Below are 23,760 nucleotides of genomic sequence, written 5' to 3'. Positions count from 1 at the left end.
GAGGGTACGGTTTACTAAACCGAGGGTACGGATTACTAAACCGAGGGTACGGATTACTAAACCGAGGGTACGGATTACTAAACCGTGGGTACGGATTACTAAACCGTGGGTACGGATTACTAAACCGTGGGTACGGATTACTAAACCGTGGGTACGGATTACTAAACCGAGGGTACGGATTACTAAACCGAGGGTACGGATTACTAAACCATGCGTACGGATTACTAAACCGAGGGTACGGATTACTAAACCATGCGTACGGTTTACTAAACCGAGGGTACGGATTACTAAACCGAGGGTACGGTTTACTAAACCGAGGGTACGGTTTACTAAACCGAGGGTACGGTTTACTAAACCGAGGGTACGGATTACGAAACCATGCGTACGGTTTACTAAACCGAGGGTACGGATTATTAAACCGAGGGTACGGTTTACTAAACCGAGGGTACGGATTACTAAACCGAGGGTACGGTTTACTAAACCGAGGGTACGGATTACTAAACCGAGGGTACGGATTACTAAACCGAGGGTACGGATAACTAAACCATGCGTACGGTTTACTAAACCATGCGTACGGTTTACTAAACCGAGGGTACGGATTACTAAACCGAGGGTACGGATTACTAAACCGAGGGTACGGATTACTAAACCGAGGGTACGGATTACTAAACTATGCGTACGGTTTACTAAACCGAGGGTACGGATTACTAAACAGAGGGTACGGATTACTAAACCGAGGGTACGGATTACTAAACCATGCGTACGGTTTACTAAAACATGCGTACGGTTTACTAAACAGAGGGTACGGTTTACTAAACCGAGGGTACGGATGACTAAACCGGGGGTACGGATTACTAAACCGAAGGTACGGGTTACTAAACCGAGGGTACGGATTACTAAACCGAGGGTACGGTTTACTAAACCGAGGGTACGGATTACTAAACCGAGGGTACGGATTACTAAACCGAGGGTACGGATTACTAAACCGTGGGTACGGATAACTAAACCGTGGGTACGGATTACTAAACCGTGGGTACGGATTACTAAACCGAGGGTACGGATTACTAAACCGAGGGTACGGATTACTAAACCGTGGGTACGGATTACTAAACCGAGGGTACGGATTACTAAACCGAGGGTACGGATTACTAAACCATGCGTACGGTTTACTAAACCGAGGGTACGGATTACTAAACCGAGGGTACGGTTTACTAAACCGAGGGTACGGTTTACTAAACCGAGGGTACGGATTACTAAACCGAGGGTACGGATTACTAAACCGAGGGTACGGATTACTAAACCGAGGGTACGGATTACTAAACCGAGGGTACGGATTACTAAACAGAGGGTACGGATTACTAAACCGAGGGTACGGATTACTAAACCGAGGGTACGGATTACTAAACCGAGGGTACGGATTACTAAACCGAGGGTACGGTTTACTAAACCGAGGGTACGGATTACTAAACCGAGGGTACGGTTTACTAAACCGAGGGTACGGATTACTAAACCGAGGGTACGGTTTACTAAACCGAGGGTACGGATTACTAAACCGAGGGTACGTATTACTAAACCGTGGGTACGGATTACTAAACCGAGGGTACGGATTACTAAACCGAGAGTACGGTTTACTAAACCGAGGGTACGGATTACTAAACCGAGGGTACGGATTACGAAACCATGCGTACGGTTTACTAAACCGAGGGTACGGTTTACTAAACCGAGGGTACGGATTACTAAACCGAGGGTACGGATTACTAAACCGAGGGTACGGATTACTAAACCGAGGGTACGGATTACTAAACCATGCGTACGGTTTACTAAACCGAGGGTACGGATTACTAAACCGAGGGTACGGATTACTAAACCGAGGGTACGGATTACTAAACCATGCGTACGGTTTACTAAACCGAGGGTACGGATTACTAAACCGAGGGTACGGATTACTAAACCGAGGGTACGGATTACTAAACCATGCGTACGGTTTACTAAACCGAGGGTACGGATTACTAAACCGAGGGTACGGTTTACTAAACCGAGGGTACGGTTTACTAAACCGAGGGTACGGATTACGAAACCATGCGTACGGTTTACTAAACCGAGGGTACGGATTATTAAACCGAGGGTACGGTTTACTAAACCGAGGGTACGGATTACTAAACCGAGGGTACGGTTTACTAAACCGAGGGTACGGATTACTAAACCGAGGGTACGGATTACTAAACCGAGGGTACGGATTACTAAACCGAGGGTACGGATTACTAAACCGAGGGTACGGATTACTAAACCGAGGGTACGGATTACTAAACTATGCGTACGGTTTACTAAACCGAGGGTACGGATTACTAAACCGAGGGTACGGATTACTAAACCATGCGTACGGTTTACTAAACCGAGGGTACGGATTACTAAACCGAGGGTACGGTTTACTAAACCGTGGGTACGGATTACTAAACCGAGGGTACGGATTACTAAACCGAGAGTACGGTTTACTAAACCGAGGGTACGGATTACTAAACCGAGGGTACGGATTACTAAACCGAGAGTACGGTTTACTAAACCGAGGGTACGGATTACTAAACCGAGGGTACGGATTACTAAACCGAGGGTACGGTTTACTAAACCGAGGGTACGGATTACTAAACCGAGGGTACGGTATACTAAACCGAGGGTACGGATTACTAAACCGAGGGTACGGATTACTAAACCGTGGGTACGGATAACTAAACCGTGGGTACGGATTACTAAACCGTGGGTACGGATTACTAAACCGAGGGTACGGATTACTAAACCGAGGGTACGGATTACTAAACCGTGGGTACGGATTACTAAACCGAGGGTACGGATTACTAAACCGAGGGTACGGATTACTAAACCGAGGGTACGGATTACTAAACCATGCGTACGGTTTACTAAACCGAGGGTACGGATTACTAAACCGAGGGTACGGTTTACTAAACCGAGGGTACGGATTACTAAACCGAGGGTACGGATTACTAAACCGAGGGTACGGATTACTAAACCGAGGGTACGGATTACTAAACCGAGGGTACGGATTACTAAACCGAGGGTACGGTTTACTAAACCGAGGGTACGGATTACTAAACCGAGGGTACGGTTTACTAAACCGTGGGTACGGATTACTAAACCGAGGGTACGGATTACTAAACCGAGAGTACGGTTTACTAAACCGAGGGTACGGATTACTAAACCGAGGGTACGGATTACTAAACCGAGAGTACGGTTTACTAAACCGAGGGTACGGATTACTAAACCGAGGGTACGGATTACTAAACCATGCGTACGGTTTACTAAACCGAGGGTACGGATTACTAAACCATGCGTACGGTTTACTAAACCGAGGGTACGGATTACTAACCGAGGGTACGGATTACTAAACCGAGGGTACGGATTACTAAACCGAGGGTACGGATTACTAATCCGAGGGTACGGATTACTAAACCGAGGGTACGGATTACTAAACCGAGGGTACGGATTACTAAACCATGCGTACGGATTACTAAACCGAGGGTACGGATTACTAAACCATGCGTACGGTTTACTAAACCGAGGGTACGGATTACTAAACCGAGGGTACGGATTACTAAACAGAGGGTACGGATTACTAAACCGAGGGTACGGATTACTAAACAGAGGGTACGGATTACTAAACCGAGGGTACGGATTACTAAACCGAGGGTACGGATTACTAAACAGAGGGTACGGATTACTAAACCGAGGGTACGGATTACTAAACCGAGGGTACGGATTACTAAACCGAGGGTACGGATTACTAAACCGAGGGTACGGATTACTAAACCATGCGTACGGATTACTAAACCGAGGGTACGGATTACTAAACCATGCGTACGGTTTACTAAACCGAGGGTACGGATTACTAAACCATGCGTACGGATTACTAAACCGAGGGTACGGATTACTAAACCATGCGTACGGTTTACTAAACCGAGGGTACGGATTACTAAACCGAGGGTACGGTTTACTAAACCGAGGGTACGGATTACTAAACCGAGGGTACGGATTACTAAACCGAGGGTACGGATTACTAAACCGAGGGTACGGATTTTGCTCTTCACATATTTTTTTCCTTAGTGACCCCTAAGGGGCTCTGTACAAAGCTGTTCAACACATCACCTTTAGAAAAAGTCAGTCATTGCCCCTTGTTTGCTAAAGTTTATAAAAATGCATTGAGAAGCTGATTTAGAAGCAGTCAACTTAAAAATGTTAAGAAATAAAATCATTTTAAAAATATGATGTTTTAACTTATAGTTTAAAAAGTGGGTCAGAGCTGCCTCAGTAGAGAGGATTCCGATAAAATATTGAACTTATTAGGCAGATTATTTAGATGCTCTTGTAACGCTTTATGGGCTATGACGAACAAGAAGGGGGCGGACACACTCGCAGAGATGTATTAACCAAAGTTATTAAATAAAAACAAAACACCAAGACAAGAACAAGACTAAGACAAACAGGGCTAACATGGTTTAACAGAGGGTAACGGAACTAGATAGAACTAATCCTAAAGAACAAAAGGCTAAACAGACTAACAAGGAATAAACAGGGCTACAAGAACTAAACGGACACAAACAAAATTCAAGCTAATAAACAAAGGCTAAACCGGCTAAACAGAGGATATAAGAGCTAATGCACCGAGCTAACGCAGTGAGCTAGGCTAACAGACAAACACAAACAGACAAAAGCTAACACAAGGACTAAGGTACAGGCTATAACATAAAGGCTGACTGGGCTAAACAAGGATAACAGAAAGAAGCAGGTAAATGGACAGAAACACTACAAATCAAAAACAGTAGCAAGGAGCACGGAGCAAAGAGCATGGAACATGGAGCATGGAGCAAAGAGCATGGAACAAGGAGCAAAGAGCATGGAACAAGGAGCAAAGAGCATGAAACAAGGAGCATGGAGCAAAGAGCATGGAACAAGGAGCAAAGAGCATGAAACAAGGAGCAAAGAGCATGGAACAAGGAGCATGGAACAAGGAACAAGGAGCATGGAACAAGGAGCAAAGAGCATGGAACAAGGAGCATGGAACAAGGAACAAGGAGCATGGAACAAGGAGCAAAGAGCATGGAACAAGGAGCATGGAACAAGGAACAAGGAGCATGGAACAAGGAGCATGGAACAAGGAGCAAAGAGCATGGAACAAGGAGCAAGGAGCAAGGAGCAAGGAGCATGGAGCATGGAGCATGGAGCATGGAGCATGGAGCATGGAACAAGGAACAAGGAGCAAGGAACAAGGAGCATGGAACAAGGAGAAATATAAGCCCTCTTATATTCCCTCAGATGAGCGGCAGCTGGAGCTAATTGGCCGAGGGGGCCAATGGAAAAAGGGGGTGTTGGCTCAGGGCTGGGAGTGAGAGAAGGGTGTGGCACACAGACACAGTACACTTGCTCTGTGAACTCAAGAGCTCCAGGAGCATACACAGGCTGGAAATGTGACATCTCTACTTAGTGATTACTGCACCGATTACAACACAGCAGTTTTAGCTTACTAAGCTAACACAGTTGATTTAAATGGCCTGAGGCGACACAACTAACGTCTCCCTCCATGTACAGAAAATTGTTAAACTGTCCCTGACGAGCCTGAATTTACAAATAAACAACACTTATTAAATTCAATTGAAAATCAATAAGAATTTATTTACATTCTAAAAGAACTCCGTTTGTTGATCCATGTTCATCCATCATGTTTGTAGTTTTTTTGTGAGAAACGCTATGCCGCACTGAATGCTGGGATTGCCTTCAGCACTGAGGAGGTGTCGGACGCTCCCTCGTTATTCAGTCAGATTATCACTCAGAATTAAATCGCTTAAGTAGGAGTGTTTTCAGGTATCTAAGAATTTAGACACGCCCTCTTCTCAAGAGTGTAGGGTGACGTAAAATACGTCTTTGTAGAAAGATCACTAAGTTTTCAGACAGACCCGGTGTTTTACAAAGTATGTTCTAATTTACTTTAGATTTCCTTTTAATTAAATGATGTAAAGATTTGCAAATATGCAAAAACAGAAACAATTAGGAAGGGATTGATTACTTTTTATACCATGGTACAAAACAGTTGTTTATGTAACATCATTTCACAAATGTATTTTACATATTTAAAGGTGACTAATATTTATTTCCTCATTCAGTTTAATCCTGCATCCCCCCTGTCTGATAAAGACCACAGTTACAGAAGTGACCCGAGTCTTGAGCAGCAGACCTTCTGCCTGGTCTACGTTATGGAAGCAAACACTGTGTCAATAATGCACGATGAAGTCATTAAGCGGCTGAAACACATTCGTCTGGCCGCTGCAGATTTGGGTAAGTTTGTCAGTAATTAACATTGTCAGTAATTGTTTTTATGCAAGAATAACAAAGTCTTTTAAATGCACATTAAATATTGACACTTTATTTAAAGGTTACCTATACAGTGTACTCATGAGCATTTAACAGAGCTAGATATATTAAGAAAAGTGCAGAAAGTGCATCTCTTACAATGCATGCCGATTTTGTGACCCGCAAAGTGACCGCATACCGCCACTAGATGACAGTGTTTCTACATCAGTGTTTAACTCAGGCGGTTTTCCAACAAGTGATGCTGAGAAATATTTACAATTAAGCATGAAATGTTCAAGAAAAGAAAATTGAAGCAGAAGGAGAAAATTTTAGGAAAGATGTGAAAGTAAAAACAAGTTTGTGCTTCGGGAAGAGAAACCGGTTCTTCTCTTGTGTTATGAGGCGTGTTTGTGGTAAAGGAGGCAGTGGCGCTGTCAAGTGCCCCCCCCCCTGCTTCTTTCTCATGTATTTCATTAGGTGCTGTCCACTTCTGTCAATAATGTATATTTTTTTTACAATAGTTCATGTAAAAATAAAAATGCAGGCAGCCAACCGCCATCGCTGTACCACACTCTAAACACCCACCACCCTCCAACGCCCCCCCCCCCCCCCCTCCCGACGCCCTGCCTCGATGCTGCACGGTGTACCTGTGCAGGTGAGTTCACAGAGTGCAGCTGCTAGTCACGGTCTCGTTTCTCTGGTGCATCAGTGAAAGCTGAGAGACCATTAAACTGATAACGGGCAAGTCATACAATACTGACCTAGTAAAAACTGTATCTACTCTGAGTCTGTAAACTGTTCATTTTTTACTGTGTCGAATTACTTAGATCACCGCGTTAGTCACCGCGTTAGCGGTCCAGCTGCTACTATCAGTCACTGTGCTGTGCAATTTGCAGACAATGAAGAGAAAGTCCACAGACAATCTCTTCTTAAAAGTCTTCTTATAAAAAGTTCAATAAAGCTGTATTACAAATAATTGGAGGCCTTTTGTGATGTTTTTAAACTTCAGCATTCTTGTTTTCAGTAAATTATTTGTTCTTTACCATTAATGTACTCTCTCAAATAAATGAAAAGTGTATATTTGTCCTTTTAAGAAATAGGTTAACTTGCCTAAAAGAACAATGAATCACCCAATATATGTACAGATACATTACACAATAAAACAAATCTAATTGTACCGTATTAGTCTATGCACATCAGATTAGTCGTAACTAGTCTGTATACTACAGTAACAGACTTCCTGAAATATAGTTATGGTTTTTCATTTTGATGTGCCACCCCAAGATTTTCAGTGGCCCGGTCTGGCCACCCCTACGAAACATTTCTGGGTGCGCCATTGAAAGAAGGACAATATAAATGTAAATCTTCTTTTTCTTGTTCCTCAGCCTTTGTCCGGTTTTCAGTTACGGGGTCGGCATTTCTGGCTTCTTCCCGTTAGGGGTTACCGGCGGGATTTGGCACAGTTTTATGCCGGATGCCCTTTCTGACACGACCCTCCCTATTTATCCGGGCTTGGAACCAGCACTACAATGCACTGGTTTGTGCATCCTAGTAGCCGGGTACCTATAGGACAATTCAGTGTCTCCAATTAGCCTAGCGGCATGTCTTTGGACTGTGGGAGGAAACCGGAGCAGCCGGAGGAAACCCACACAGACACGGGGAGAACATGCAAACTCAGCACAGAAAGGACCCGGACCGCCCCACCCGGGGATCGAACTCAGGACCTTCTCACTGTGAAGCAACAGTGCTACCCACAGAGCCACCGTGCCGCCCGACAATATAAATGTAAATATACAGAATAAATTTGGTATTTTGACACCAAACACAGAAATTAGCCTCCAAGAAAAACAACAAATTGTCCAAGACGACGTAAAAGGCGACTGCAATCACAGCAGGATACGTTACAATCGGCCCTTTGAGGGCCACCATGATGCAGATGTGGCTCTCTGTGAAAATGAGTTTGACATTTAGATCTAGAGGTTTTTACATCAGCAAATAAATATGAACCAGCAGGTTTTCAAAACAACCCAAAATAACCTCACAAAAAAGATTAAATACTTTTTATTTGTTGGAGCCCTTTAAATAAAATAAAAGTTACCAATTGTTTTTCATGTTGTCCAGACATGCCTCAGGTGATCATCATGACGAAACCAGATGAAGTCTGTCCACTGGTTAAGAAAGACATAAGGAAGATCTACACAAGCAAGAAAATCAAGGCAAAGGTATTTTAAGTCATTCATTTAAAATTATTTCCTTTTTCATTTTTAGCCTTTATTACCAGAGGTGCCAGTGGCGGCACGGTGGCTTAGTGGGTAGCACTGTCGCCTCACAACAAGAAGGTCCTGGGTTCAATCCCCAGGTGGGGCGGTCCGGGTCCTTTCTGTGCGGAGTTTGCATGTTCTCCCCGTGTCCGCGTGGGTTTCCTCCGGGTACTCCGGTTTCCTCCCACAGTCCAAAAACATGCCACCAGGTTAATTGGAAACACTAAATTGTCCTATAGATACCTAGCCGCTAGATGCACTAGTGCATTGTAGTGCCGGTCCCAAGCCCCGATAAATTAGGGAGGGTTGCATCAGGAAGGGCATCCGGCGTAAAAATTGTGCCAAATCAATGAGCGATCATGAGGATGACTCGCTGTGGCGACCCCTGAAAAAGGGAAAAAGCCGAAAGAAGAAGAAGAAGATTACAAAGGGTGCCAGTAATTTTGGAGCTGACTGTAATGTTGTGTTTTCTATTTCTTTCTCCAGATGGAGGAGTGCAGGAATCTGGTGGGTGTTCCCATGAATCACATCTTTCCTGTGAAGAACTACCATGAGGAAGTGGACACAAAGGATGACATGGATTTTCTGATCCTCAAAGCGCTCGATCAGATCGTGAACATCGCCAACGATGCACAGCAGAGAAAAGCCCCCAGTCATAAACCTGAGTGAGGACTCTTGAGATGCTAATGTTGTAGCAAGCATTTATTAAATCTCTTTTTTGTTTGGTGTTTGTTGATATATTATATGACAGACAGTATAAACAGTTGGAGTAAATAAAATGCTTTACTAGTTTTCATGATGCCTACATATGATGTTAAACAGATGTTGTGGATGTTGTATTATATATAATTGTATTATATACAATATTGTTAAAATACTTGTCAAGGTAGGATCATCCTTCTTAATAAAAAAAAGTTATACACATAATGGGTAATAAATAATTCTACAGGACCATCTGGATGTGTTTTTTTTTTTTAGTTTTTTAGTTTTTAGTTAAGTACAGTTAAGGTAAATGTTTACACGATGTTGTACAGTACATATGTATGGATGGCATCTTACTGATTCCCTCAGCTGTTCTTTGTGCAATTGTAAAAATTACAGCAACATTATTATCAGGCAGCAGCCTATTACGCTGACTAACTAGTGCAGACAGCTTCAGCTCACAAGTTCGAATCTCTGTAGTGCTACCATCCTGGCCGGGCATCCAGTTGCCACACTTTCCCTCTCAGTGCCCTCTCGGCACAAGTGGTGGGGGAGTTCAGTATGTGACATGGCTTTGTGTGGAACTTGACGCTGGTTGGTGTGGAGGTGATGCAATCAGCAAAAGAATTGCAATAGGAAATTAGAAATGACTAAAATGGAAAAGAAAAGGGGCCTACAAAAAATACAGAAATACAAATACAATAAACATTTTTGGGGGGTTAACATGGGTCCTGTTCCATCTGGTAAAAAGCTGACTAAGCATTCTATAATAAGAGCATCATATAAAATAAGCTGGTGGGAGTGTAAGGGTGCGGGGATGCTTTGCAGCTTTAGGACCTGGGAGACTACCAGAAAATCTGGATGGAAAATATCCCGTCCTACCATAAGCGTTATGTTTGAAGCACAAATCAGATGTACTTTAGAACAGCAAAATACGCTAAAATACGCTAGCAAACCAAATTTCGAATACATTGTTTGGCTGTTGTTCATACAGGGAGGGAGCCGGATAGGGACCTCATAACTGGTGCAATTATGACCTCTGCTGTCTGGCTGATGGCGTCTGCACAGAGTCAAGGGATAACGCTGATCAGGGTGTGGCTCTTCATGCACAAAGCTGATCACATATGAACTCGCCTCATGCAGGTGAAAAGATACAGTCGGCTACTGCGCACATGTCGGAGGGGTCGTGTTCGCTCTCCTCAATCAGGGCACGGGGTCAGCACCAGTAGAGAGGAGGCATAACACAACTGGGTAAAAATGGATCAAAATTGGGGGAAAAAATCATTAAAGTAAAAAAAAAGCAGGTTTCTGAGTGGCCTAGTCAAAATATTGACTTAGACGATATTATAAGCACTGTATAATTGTTGTTAAGCTTTGTGCTCTTCTGTGATTAGATTAGATGTTTTGCACCCAGTAAACAACAGCGCTGTTGTTCAGCTGAGAAGAGTCGGATCTGTTTTTAAATCAGGGTATTTCCTGTAAACTGTTTACTGTTTTATCTTTAATGGAGTATGTTACTGTTATATGTAATTCACTTTTACTTTTAATTCAAGATAAATGCTGTTAACCTTCAGTTAAACCTTTATAACCTGTGTGAGGGTGTGTGTGTGTGTGTGTGAAGGTGTGTGTGTGTGTGTGTGTGTGCGTGTGAAGGTGTGTGTGTGTGTGTGTGAGGGTGTGTGTGTGTGTGTGTGTGTGTGTGTGTGTGTGTGTGTGTGTGTGTGTGGTTGCTCAATATCTAAGAGTATTAAACAAAAAACAAACAACTTTGTAAGATCTAAACATCCTGAAGTAGTCTTGTTGCCTAGTGGTTAATGAACTAGTAATCAGAAGGTCGCTTGTTCAAGCCCCACCACTTCCAGGTTGCTGCTGTTGGGCCCTTGAGCAAGGCCCTTAATCCTCAATTGTCTCAGACAGTATACTGTCACAATACTGTAAGTCACTTTGGATAAACACAACTGCTAAATGCTGAGAATGTAAATATATATATAAACAAATTCATGCTTCCAGTTTAAAGTTTTAACATTTAATCTTTTATGTAAATCATGTGTCTGTATGTTATTTTACATTCCTTTTACATTAAAGCTACAGAGCTTTTACAGAGCTGAGACATGAAGCAAATTCAGTAGTATTAAGAACCCTTGACGTATTATATACACTTTATTGTGTTGTGAACGTCTTTTACAATGGATATAATTACCATTTTGACAACCAATCTAGGGTTGGTACTGGTACATCACAGTTAAAACATCATATCAATAATTCTTCCTCATTATTAGCGACCTGATTTTAAATTGTGATTTTACTATGGAGCTGAATCAGGTTCACTTTCATGTTACAAGAAATGAAATAACTTGTATAAACATGTATAAACAATGTTGTTGACAGTTTTTTGTGCTGTTGGTGAGGGTGTGGTACAGTGAAATGGTGCCACTAGAATGAGGGTGGTTCCAGATCCAGGTTTGACCCTATAAAAAGAGTAACACAGAGACACACAGGGAGCTTTTCTGCACAAGGTCTGCACATCCTGATACTGTGAGTATTTTTTTTGTACTAATTACACTTATAATATTATAGTATATTTATAGCTGACTGCACCCATGCTTCGTGTTGTTCTCTGCAAGGCAGCTGATAGGCACTTGTCCCTCCCCACCCATTCTATACTAGATGGTGGGGATTTCAGCTTTTGGAGAATAAAAAAAAAACTCTTTTAGTGAATTGTTAACTTCAGGATCAGTTCCGTCGGTGGGGCTATGTCCTGTGTTTTGGTCAGCAAGGGGGCACCGAGATGCAGATTGTGTAACGGTATGTGGGCTAGACGGACAGGAGGGGCGGACACACACGCAGAGATGAATAAACTGATATATTTTAACAACAAGACAAGACAGGTAACAACAAGACAATGGTACCCAAAACCAAACACAACCTATGCTAAGCTAAACAATAAACAAAAACTAGGCTAAACATCAAACAAAGAAGAATGCTAAACTAACTAAAGTTAAACTAATCTAAACATACATGGACTAAGCTAAACAGACACAAAAGAGCTACTTGAACAAAACCCTACAAAAACTAAACATAGACAAACAAAACTAATGCTAATAAACAAAGGCTAACTAACAGAGCTAACAAACAAAGGGCTAAATGCTAAACACACTAAACAGGGTAAACAGACTTAACAAGACTAAACAGACTAAACACAAGACAGAGCTTACACAGAAACAAAAGAACAGAGTTACCAGGAGCAAATGAACAGAGTTACCAGGAGCAAACGAACAGAGTTACCAGGAGCAAACGAACAGAGTTACCAGGAGCAAACGAACAGAGTTACCAGGAGCAAACGAACAGAGTTACCAGGAGCAAACGAACAGAGTTACCAGAAGCAAACGAACAGAGTTACCAGGAGCAAACGAACAGAGTTACCAGGAGCAAACGAACAGTTACCAGGATCAAACGAACAGTTACCAGGAGCAAACGAACAGAGTTACCAGGAGCAAACGAACAGAGTTACCAGGAGCAAACGAACAGAGTTACCAGAAGCAAACGAACAGAGTTACCAGGAGCAAACGAACAGAGTTACCAGGAGCACACGAACAGAGTTACCAGGAGCAAACGAACAGAGTTACCAGGAGCAAACGAACAGAGTTACCAGGAGCAAACAAACAGAGTTACCAGGATCAAACGAACAGAGTTACCAGAAGCAAACGAACAGAGTTACCAGGATCAAATGAACAGAGTTACCAGGAGCACACAAACAGAGTTACCAGGAGCAAACGAACAGAGTTACCAGGATCAAACGAACAGAGTTACCAGGAGCAAACGAACAGAGTTACCAGGATCAAACGAACAGAGTTACCAGGAGCAAACGAACAGAGTTACCAGGAGCAAATGAACAGAGTTACCAGGAGCACACGAACAGAGTTACCAGGAGCAAACGAACAGAGTTACCAGGAGCAAACGAACAGAGTTACCAGGAGCAAAGGAACAGAGTTACCAGGAGCACACGAACAGAGTTACCAGGATCAAACGAACAGAGTTACCAGGAGCAAACGAACAGTTACCAGGAGCAAACGAACAGAGTTACCAGGAGCACACGAACAGTTACCAGGAGCAAACGAACAGAGTTACCAGGAGCACACGAACAGAGTTACCAGGAGCAAACGAACAGAGTTACCAGGATCAAACGAACAGAGTTACCAGAAGCAAACGAACAGAGTTACCAGGATCAAACGAACAGAGTTACCAGGAGCACACAAACAGAGTTACCAGGAGCAAACGAACAGAGTTACCAGGATCAAACGAACAGAGTTACCAGGAGCAATTGAACAGAGTTACCAGGATCAAATGAACAGAGTTACCAGGAGCAAACAAACAGAGTTACCAGGAGCAAACAAACAGAGTTACCAGGATCAAACGAACAGAGTTACCAGGAGCAAACGAACAGAGTTACCAGGAGCAAACGAACAGAGTTACCAGGAGCACACGAACAGAGTTACCAGGAGCAAACGAACAGACTTACCAGGAGCAAACAAACAGAGTTACCAGAAGCAAACGAACAGAGTTACAAAGAATAGTCTCCAACCAGCCTTCTTCTTCTTCTTCTTCTTCTTTTAGGTTAATGGCAGGTGGCAGTCCAACTAAAGGTGCATTACCGCCATCTACTATGTGTGTGAAATGAGATTTCTGGAAGTGACTTTTCTACTCAATGCTGCCCTCAAGTGGTTCATAACAATAGTAGTAATAATAATAATAATAATAATAATAATAATAACAATACTAATACTTGGGGCTGGGCGATATGGATCAAAAGTAATATCTCGATATATTTTAGCTGAATGGCAATATACGATATATATCTCGATATTTTTTCATCCCATAAGGTAATAACAACAAGACACTTTTGAGACAAAGCTACATGTTCCAAATTTTTTACAGGCACTTTTAGTAACATTCATGCTGGGGAAGCTTACATTTACATTTATACTGTGACAGTATATTGTCTAAGCAATTTATGGTTAAGGGTCTTGCTCAAGGGCCAAACAGTGTCAATCTGGCAGTGGTGGGGCTTGAACCAGCGACCTTTGGATTACTTGTCCAGTACCTTAACCGCTAGATCAGAACTGTCCCTCACACAGAAACTATTTTTCCTTAAAAAAAAACTATTTTAAGAAAAAGGTTTCTAACGTCTCGCCTGTCCTGTAATGTGAATTACAAATATATTGTCTGGCCCTTTAAGAATGTTAAGTGGACTATAGGGCGCAGGGAGCGAGTGTGTAGGGAAGATAACAGAAATTGACCGTTTCCGGCTGCGCTTGCGTGTTTTGCACTGAGCTTGTATGACATTAAAAGTAGCGTTCTCGTTAAACCCCACTCACATGTTTGGACTTTATACATTGTTTTACATCACCGTCGCCACAACATTACCATTTGGATTATTATTTTTTATACTGTATAGAACTCAGTTCTGTAATACAGTCAGAACTAATCGTTCATGTTACTGTGTACCTATTACGTTATTTAATGCATTTTATTCAGCGTTCTGCACTTTATTATTATTTAACAGCTTTATTTGTTGTTTAATTGCTGTTTGCTCCTTGTTTACTGTAGTGTTAGTTCGTGCAATTTTATTAATTTTTGGTTGTTTATTGGCCGACAACAAGAAATACTATAATAGAAGATAAATAAATAAATGACGTGTCGGACGTCGGGCGATCATCCAGTATAAACTAACATGATCACGTACAACATCCAGTACAGAAATCACTCCCCATAATGTTTGTTTTTTACAGATAGAGCAAATATATGCACATCACATATACAAACACACAAGTCAGAACAACAGGAGACGCACCGCTACGTTATTATTACTTTCTCAACACACGCATACACTGTTTATAAAGTAAATACATGCATGTCAGCGCGTGCATTTCCGTTTTCCAATACTGGTTTTTGAAACGAATAACGACTCGTTTTCTTGTTTTTCAACTTTGGGATTTGAAGTGAAAAACGAATGAGCAAAGGTACATGGAGCTGGGTGAGCTGGAACCTTTGGTCTGGATTTGTTTTCGGCATTCCCTACAGAATCCATTATTCTGCTGCTCATCTGACACTTCTCCACCACTGAATCCGAACCATCTCCAAATAACTGAGCCATTATTATTCTTTTTACTAACCAGCTCCTCCACCGTCTCCATGCTATCATGGAGTTTTACTTACAGAAATGTGTAATGATGGCAGAAGGAATCGGTGGTGGGGAGGGGGGAGTTGTGTTCAGTGAGGGTGAGGGAGGGGGGCGGGCAGGTGAACATGTGCAGACACTAACTGGGAGAAAGACGAACTGTCGGATCTAATTGGAACGCAACATCTATATCGATATACGCGATATTGTCTTATCTTATATCGCGTATGAAAATATATCGATATTTTATAAAATCTCGATATATCGCCCAGCCCTACTAATACTAATGATACACACAAAAAAAAAAAAAAAACACCTGCTTGTGTACTATACCCATCCCTGCCCCATAAGAAAGTAACCCCTTCATAGTGAAATCTTTGTGTCCCTTTTCCTTTAAAATATCAATGAATAGTGATCTTTGTGCAGAATGTTTTTTACAAATAAGTAATACATGTTCAGCAGTTTCCCTCTGTTGACAGTATTGACAAAGCCCTGTGTCGTGTTTTTTTATTAAGTGAAGAGAGGAATTTAACATTGTATGACCTATCCGGAGCTGAGTTAGTATAACTGCTTGTCTTTGATCATGTCCTCCACCTGTACCCGAACCTACTTTTGGCTGTATTGCAAATAGATGCCTTCCCCTGAATTCCTGTTCCCAGTCACCCTGCCATACCTTTCTCACGAATTGTTTAACAACCACTCTTGCCTCAGCCTTGCTAATTGGGATGTCAAAATCACATCTTGTTCGTTTTAGGCATTGTCTTGCAGCTACATCCACAATCTCGTTTCCGATTATTCCTACATGTGCTGGAACCCATAAGAATTTGACTGATATTAATTTCATATGTAATCTGAACAGTGTCTGATAAATTTCTATAATGAGATCTGGCCTACAAGTAGACTGCCCCGCTTTGTAAAGCGGACAAGGAATCTAAACAAATCACTATTCTCATTGGGCATACCTCTTCGGCCCATTGCAACGCCAGCAGAATGGCAACTATTTCAGTGGCAAACACCGAGAGATTACTTGTTAATCGTCTTTTGATAATTACTCGAAAGCCTGGGATATACACTGCTGCTGCTGTGGTTCCTGTAGTAGGATGCTTTGATCCATCCGTATATATCTGCAGAATATTATAGTATTTTTGTGCCAGATGATGTTGCACCAATACTGTAGCAGCTGGAATTTCTGAATTATTATACTGCTTTTCATGCAGTGTCAGGTCTACACTGGGTAATTCGAACATCCAAGGTGGTATCACTGACCTAGGCACTGTACAGCTGAATCTACAAGCCTGTAGTCCCATGTTGTCTGCTTCTTTACTGCTTAGGCACCCAAAGTTTCTAATAGGACTGTGGGGATGGTTACTGCAATCATGTAACGCTGGATGACTCTCATTTTGCCCCTTTAGGTTTATCCAATACATGGTTCCTACCCTGACCTGTATTGATCTATCCTGCAAAAAATCCATTACCCAGTTGTATAGCCTCCCTCCAATTCCTAGCTCGGACATATTAATTAGCAAACCCTCTTTCTACAGCATATCATAAGCTTTTTCTATATCAAAAAACACAGCAACTACAGCTTCTTTATAAATTTGTGCCTTCCGAATGTCAGATTCCAGACATAGTACTGAGTCCATAGTCATTCTTCCTTTACGAAATCCGCTCTGATATGGAGAAAAACTATTCTGCCGTTCTAGGTAATAAGATAGCCTCTCTGTTATCATCCGTCATAAGTTTACTTATATGGGAAGTCAATTAAATTGGTCTGTAACTACTTGCATCAGACAGGTCCTTCCCTGGCTTCCCTACTGGAACCACTGTAGCCAATTTCCAAGCAGAGGGAATCTGCCCTGAATTTTATTTTATTATAAAATTCCAAAACAACACCCAGTGATTTATCAGATAAATGTTTAAACATAGTATAACATATGCCATCTTTACCTGGAGATGTCTGACCAGATCTTGCTATTGCTTGTCTGAATTCGATTAATGTAAGATCACAATCTAATACACTATCCAACCCCTTTCTTTTATGTAACACTTCAGGATATTGTGCTACAACTCTTTCTCTGCAAGCCATCATTTCATTACTCAAGTTTGCATATCCATGAATCTTTACAAAAGATTGAGCCAAAACCTCTGCTTTGTCCATATCAGATACCGCCTCCCAGTCTCCCTGTTGTAATACTGGTATTGTCCCAGATTTTCTTATACCCCTCATTTTCCTAATCATATTCCATACCTCATTGACAGGGATGTCAGTTCCAATGCTACTACAGAAAGTCCTCCAATACTCTCTTTTAGCTGATTTTATAAGTTTTCTAACTCTAGCTTGGGCTTGTTTATATTTGATTAAATCTATTGGTGAAAGTGTTTTCCGCACCACACGCAAGGGTTTATTACGCTGCCTGACTGCTACAGAACACTCTGATGTCCACCAGGGCACTGCTGCCTTCTTACCATAATGTTTCTTTTCTGGAATGGTTTCTTCAGCAGACCTATATATCATATCACATAATTCCTTGTTACATTTCTCTACATCTGTTGACATTGACCAGTCCTTCAACCTCATCTCACATAGATCAGAGAATTTCGTCCAGTCCGCTTTATTAAAATTCCATCTGTATAAATATCCTCTCTGTTCTCTGATTACCTCAATTCCCAGTACACAAAATATAGGATAATGATCACTGCCTAAAGTGGTCCCCTGTAATACATCCCAAGTACTCTTTCCAGCCAAGTCAGGGAAAGCTAACGTTAAGTCAATTGCAGACTCTGAGTTATTTAATATATTAAATCTAGTTCCCCTACCATCATTTAAACATACCAATCCTTTTTCCATTATAAACTCTTCAATAGCTATGCTATACCCATTGCCATCCGTGCCAGAACTACCCCACAGCGTACTATGTGCATTGAAATCTCCACACCAAAATGCCTTACCCTGATATGTCCCTACCATTTTTACTAAAATATCTAATGATAGTTTTTTAACAAGGATTATATACATTAACGACTGTGAATTTCCCTTTCATGCCCCATATCTCCATCACTATAGACTCAAATTCTCAACTTATGTGAACAATTTTGTACCCAATTCCTTCTCTAATAAAAGTTGCTGTTCCGCCACCATTACCTTTTTGTCTATCTCTTCGGACAATTACATATCCTGATAAATTAAAATTTAACTGCAATCTAATATGTTTTTAAAAGTCTTTCTGTTTATTTTTATTTAACGCTATTTCGTGATTGTGAGCTTTATCTGCCTTGAAAAGCCAAGGGAGCCTCTCAAAAGTGCATAAAACCCGGTTATAGTTCTGTATTACCTAGTGACATGTACCATTCACCACAACTGTATTAAGTCCTACAGTACCGGTACAGTCAAATACATACCGTGTAAAAGAAATCTAAACGTACATTTTAATGTAATAAGCAATGTAAATTGCAATGAAAAATGTCTATATTTCATTCTTTATTATTATACTCATGCTGTAAGACTATTATGTAAAATAGTGAGTAGTCCAAGTGACATGGTAACTACTACAACCTTTTTTGTATGAAAATTTACGTTTCTACATTTATATTTAATTCTTTATTACTATACCCACACTGTAGAGCTTTTTTTCTGTAATTTAGAGGTAGTAGGTGGTGCATGTCACTACATTGCTTATTACATTAAAATGTAAGTTCATCATGTTTAGATTTCTTTTACACGGTATGTATTTGACTGTACCGGTACTGTAGGACTTAATACTTAATAGAGGCAGACTTCGTGGGAATTGGAAGACCCACTCCGAGGGACAGAAGTGACACCAACTGGACCAGCCAACAGGGAACAAATCACAGCAGAAACGCCCAGCGAAACCAACCATGCGGAAGAAGAGTCCAGAGGAGCCACCGGAACAAGAAGAAGAGAAAGGATTTGGTTAGACTAGGAGGGAAAAACATAAGCATATAGTTCGCAGACACGCAGATCATCCTTGAAAACACTAGTTAAGTACAACACACATAGTTTAGCTACAAAACGCAAGGGGTTAGCTCAGGATTGTGTACGATGTATATATGTTTGGTACTCTGCTATTTTTAGAAAAGATATTCTCTGTGTTTCATCGTTTAAATGTTTGTGCCGCTGCGGAAACAGGTAAGACCGACAGGGTAGAATCCATGGGACAGTAGGAGTCATGCAGAGAAACAGGAGCTATGGGCCCCTTCTGAATATCTGCAGCTCCGTCCGGTGGAGGACAACCTGAACGGACTTCCTGTAGAAGCTACGCACCCATTGTTTTTATTTTTTCTCGTTTTTGATTTCCTATTTTTTTTAATTGCTTTATTTTGTTTTCCTATTCTATTTTTTATTTTTATTTTTGTTTGTTTGTTTGTTTTAGGGTTAGGAGCTGTTGCGATAGGTACGGTTCCTTTAGTTTAACTGGTAGCCTTTTTATTTTTAGATACCTTTTATTGTAAAAATTCAGCCCAGTGGCCATGTAAGTCAGAAGGGGTTAAATTGGGGGGTTGCTGACAGCTATCCTTTTCTCCTGGAATCTAGAAACACCTAACCTAAAGTTAAAAGTTAATGTGAAAGCATTAAGATGCTTTCAAGGGGGGTTGTTAGGATTTTCGGAACATAAAAAAACGTAAATTTAATATGGGAAGTTTTCCGGCATTCACCCACGTGGTCTTTTGTTCAAAATGGCGCCGGCCATGTCCCCTTTGTTCAAAATGGCGCCGGCCATGCTCCCTTCCTGACTCCTACAGAGGGGGGGGGGGGGGCGGAGCCCTGGGCTTTTTAGCACACTTCATTGGCTCCACCAGCAGTAAAGGAGGAGGAGCCTAGCTTAGTTTAAAAAACCGGCGCGCTCAGACGCAGGCACTCTTTTTTCGGTGATCACCCAGATTACAGGAGAAAGGAGCGCCGATCGGCTTAGCTCTGACATATATTCACAGATCATTTTGTACACTTAATAAAGTGTTTTGAAGAGTACTTTCTGGAATTATCCGACTGCTTCTTCAGGGCCTCTCGACCAAAAGATTCGTCGTAACAATATATATATATATTGTTTACTTTTATAATTATTATTCTTACATGCAATTATATGTTATTTTCTATGTATAGTATTCATATAGCTGTCATTTTGGTTCACTTTTGTAATTGGTCTTATTTATAATATTCTGATTATTATTATTATACTACTTGCTGCAATTATCTTAATAAAATACTTTCTACTGCACAATCTGTAGTTAATCTGTAGCATAAATCTACTATTTTATCTATGAGGATGTGAAAGGAGAAGATAAAACGGTAAATAAATAGTATCGCAGTGTTTCGGGGGCTATTCCGGCCCAGTTATGGGAGAGTCGGCGGAGATCTGGCATCCGGATTTGGGCCAGTGTATTTGGCCCAATTCTGGGCAGTCATTCAAAAAGAGTCAGAGCCGACACGGGCTGCCGGTGTTACCGGAGTGTTATTGCAAGGTTGTCTAAAGTTTTCAATAATTTAAAGGTTAGTACAAGGTTCCCTTAAGGTTTCAATAATTTTAAGGTTACGGGAAGGTTAGGGGAACGTTCACAGAACTATAATGCACAACCAAACGGGAACGTTCTATTTCCGTAAAGAAAACTTTCCTGGGGAACCAAAGGGCAACCAAAATGATCCGTTCCCAGAACGTTCTGGGGAACCAAAAACTAACGTTCCCGGAACGTTCTGGGAACCAAAAATTGTTAGCTGGGTAAGTAGTTTTTCGGAGTATCTCAGATACTATCTGTACTTTGCTGGAGTAAAAAAGATTTCGTTAACTTTCACTTTTACTTTACAACATTTCCTAAAGTGGTTACAACAGCAAAAGTGTGAAAATGTTTTATACAGACTGTGTACAAGCAGCTAAATCATGTTTCAAGAAGTGAAATTCATTTTTACTTTCAGTTTACATAAAAAAACTGATGTGTGTGTGTGTGTGTGTGTTTGTGTGTGTGTGTGCATCTATAAAAGGAGTAACACTGAGAGCTTCTGCAGAAGACCTGCACATCCTTAAGCTGTGAGTACATTTACTTATTACATAACATTACATAACATTACATAAGTATATATATATATATATTTATTTTTTTATTTTTTTATTTTTGGATGAAAAAATGATACTGAATGAAGCAGGACAAAAAAAAGTAAAAAAAAAAAACTTTTTTTTTTTGCCTGTAATTGATGTATACTTGCTACACTAAATGATTTTAGATTCTTAAACACAATGTCACGTGGGAAGAAAGAGACACAAATGCAGAAGTAAAAATAAAGAATATTTTATTTTATTTAAATAAGGACAACGGAAAGGTAAACAGTTAACAAAAATAGAAGAAAAAAAAACCGATCGGAAACTCCGACGGAAGCTGATGACGCAGCTAAATGAAAAAATGCAAAAAGGGAACAAACGAAGAAAGCTGGACGCGAACCCGGGTCTACGCCGTGACAGCCGGGAGCGTTACCACTGCGCTAACGTAGCGCTGGAGAAACAAAAGCACGAGCGCGCCTTAAGCGCTCCGGTGAATGAGTGCGGGAGAAGACTTTCACAGAACGCTAGCCCCGATACTGCGGTAGGCTAGCGCGGGTTTCGATCGGCTGCCCTTAGCCTTAGATCGCGGGGCTGAGGTACGCCGATCTGAAACAAAAGAGCAAAAACAAGTAAGGTTAGACAGATACAGACATGCGGATTCGACCCTGGGAAATTGGCGAGATAACCGCGTACTCTACGGCGTCGCCACCCAGCGGTTACAGAATCCAATGATCAGCTTGACTAAAGGCTCTAACGCCGAAGCTACTACCAGCGCTGAATGACGGCGCTGAATGAAACCGCTAAAGCGAAATGCCAAGCGCATAAATAAACAGCAGTTCGAGGACTGCACGGCGTCGCACCACGCTGGTTCTAAGAAGGTAGGAAAGAAAACCCTAACTACCTCAACCTTGCGGTTTTACACACCCGGATGACCTAAAGCCACCAGGGGTACCACCTATGGCTACAAACGAAGCGTGGACGAGCTGCCACAACGAGAGAGAAAACAAACAAAAGGTGCGACACCCGCTGCTGAGTGGAGCTGGCTTAAGTAGGCCAGCCCCCAGCTGCGGGTGATCAGCCCTAATTGGCAGGCTTACTATAAGAAGCCTTTGTTTTCTGAGCTCTGTAAGACCTGTTTCGCTGGGAACCCGGGGCACGTTCACCAGCTACTACAGGCTTCCTAATAGAACCCCCTCCTCTAGGGACCGCTCCTGAGGTCCCAAGACCCGCAGCTCGGTTCCGTCGGAACTCGCGGATCAGTTCAGGGTCCAAGATCTGGCGAGCCGGTACCCATGAACGTTCCTCAGGGCCGTAACCCTCCCAATCCACCAGGTATTGGGTGCTACCCTGAACCTTCCTGCTATCTAGCAGCCGGCGAACCGTGAAGGCAGGGGCACCCTGGATGATACGAGGGGCGGGAGGGTTGGGAGGGGGTGAAACTCCCCCGCACATAAATGGTCGGAGTTGGGAGACATGGAAGGTTGGATGCACTTTCATGCGGGGAGGAAGCTCCAACCTATACGTCACCGGGTTGATCCGCCTTACCACCTTGAATGGACCAATGTACTTGGGTGCCAACTTGTGAGGGGCACCTCGAACGGGAAGATCCCTCGTCGACACAAGTACGCGTTGGCCTGGCCGGAAGGTGAGAGCCGGCTGCCGCCTGCGGTCAGCATTGCGCTTCATGGAGCGCTGGGCGACCACCAGTGCCTGCCTTGCTTTGCGCCAGGCAGCGCGGCAGCGGCGGACATGAAGCTGTACAGACGGGACCGCAACCTGCTGCTCCTGCTCAGGAAAGAGCGGCGGAGGGTATCCGAACTGAGCCTCAAATGGTGACATGCCAATAGCCGAATGATGCAGGGTATTGTGAGCAAATTCTGCCCACATTAGTTTATCCGACCACGTGGTCGGATTCCCTGCCGTCAGGCACCTGAGCATCTTGCTCAGATCCTGGATCAGTCTCTCCGACTGCCCGTTAGACTCCGGGTGATACCCGGAGGATAAGCTGGCCTTGGCGCCAATGAGTTGGCAGAAGGCCCGCCAGCACTGGCTCACAAACTGTGGACCCCGGTCAGACACAATGTCTGATGGGACCCCATGTGCTCTCACCACATGATCCAGAATGATTTGCGCAGTACCCATAGCGGATGGAAGCTTGGGCAGTGGAACGAACCGGCAAGACTTGGTGAACCGGTCGATAATCACCAATACCGCCGTG

At 42.3% G+C, this 23,760-nt stretch overlaps 1 protein-coding gene across 1 annotated transcript in view; it reads left to right on the top strand.

Moving 5' to 3' along the window:
* The window catches only part of LOC134329526 (interferon-induced protein 44-like), a 37,717-nt gene that overhangs the window by 4,694 nt on the left and 9,263 nt on the right, over nt 1-23,760 (top strand). Inside the window, exons 4-6 of the mRNA XM_063010811.1 lie at nt 6,168-6,339; nt 8,476-8,576; nt 9,102-9,281. Of these exons, the coding sequence (XP_062866881.1) occupies nt 6,168-6,339; nt 8,476-8,576; nt 9,102-9,281 (453 nt within the window). The remainder of the gene's footprint in view (nt 1-6,167; nt 6,340-8,475; nt 8,577-9,101; nt 9,282-23,760) is intronic.

The sequence above is a fragment of the Trichomycterus rosablanca genome, chromosome 15, assembly GCF_030014385.1.
Source record: "Trichomycterus rosablanca isolate fTriRos1 chromosome 15, fTriRos1.hap1, whole genome shotgun sequence".
In the NCBI taxonomy this organism is placed as follows: domain Eukaryota; kingdom Metazoa; phylum Chordata; class Actinopteri; order Siluriformes; family Trichomycteridae; genus Trichomycterus; species Trichomycterus rosablanca.
The sequence above is the reverse complement of the archived record's forward strand: the minus strand, read 5'-3'. Positions and strand labels throughout refer to the sequence as shown.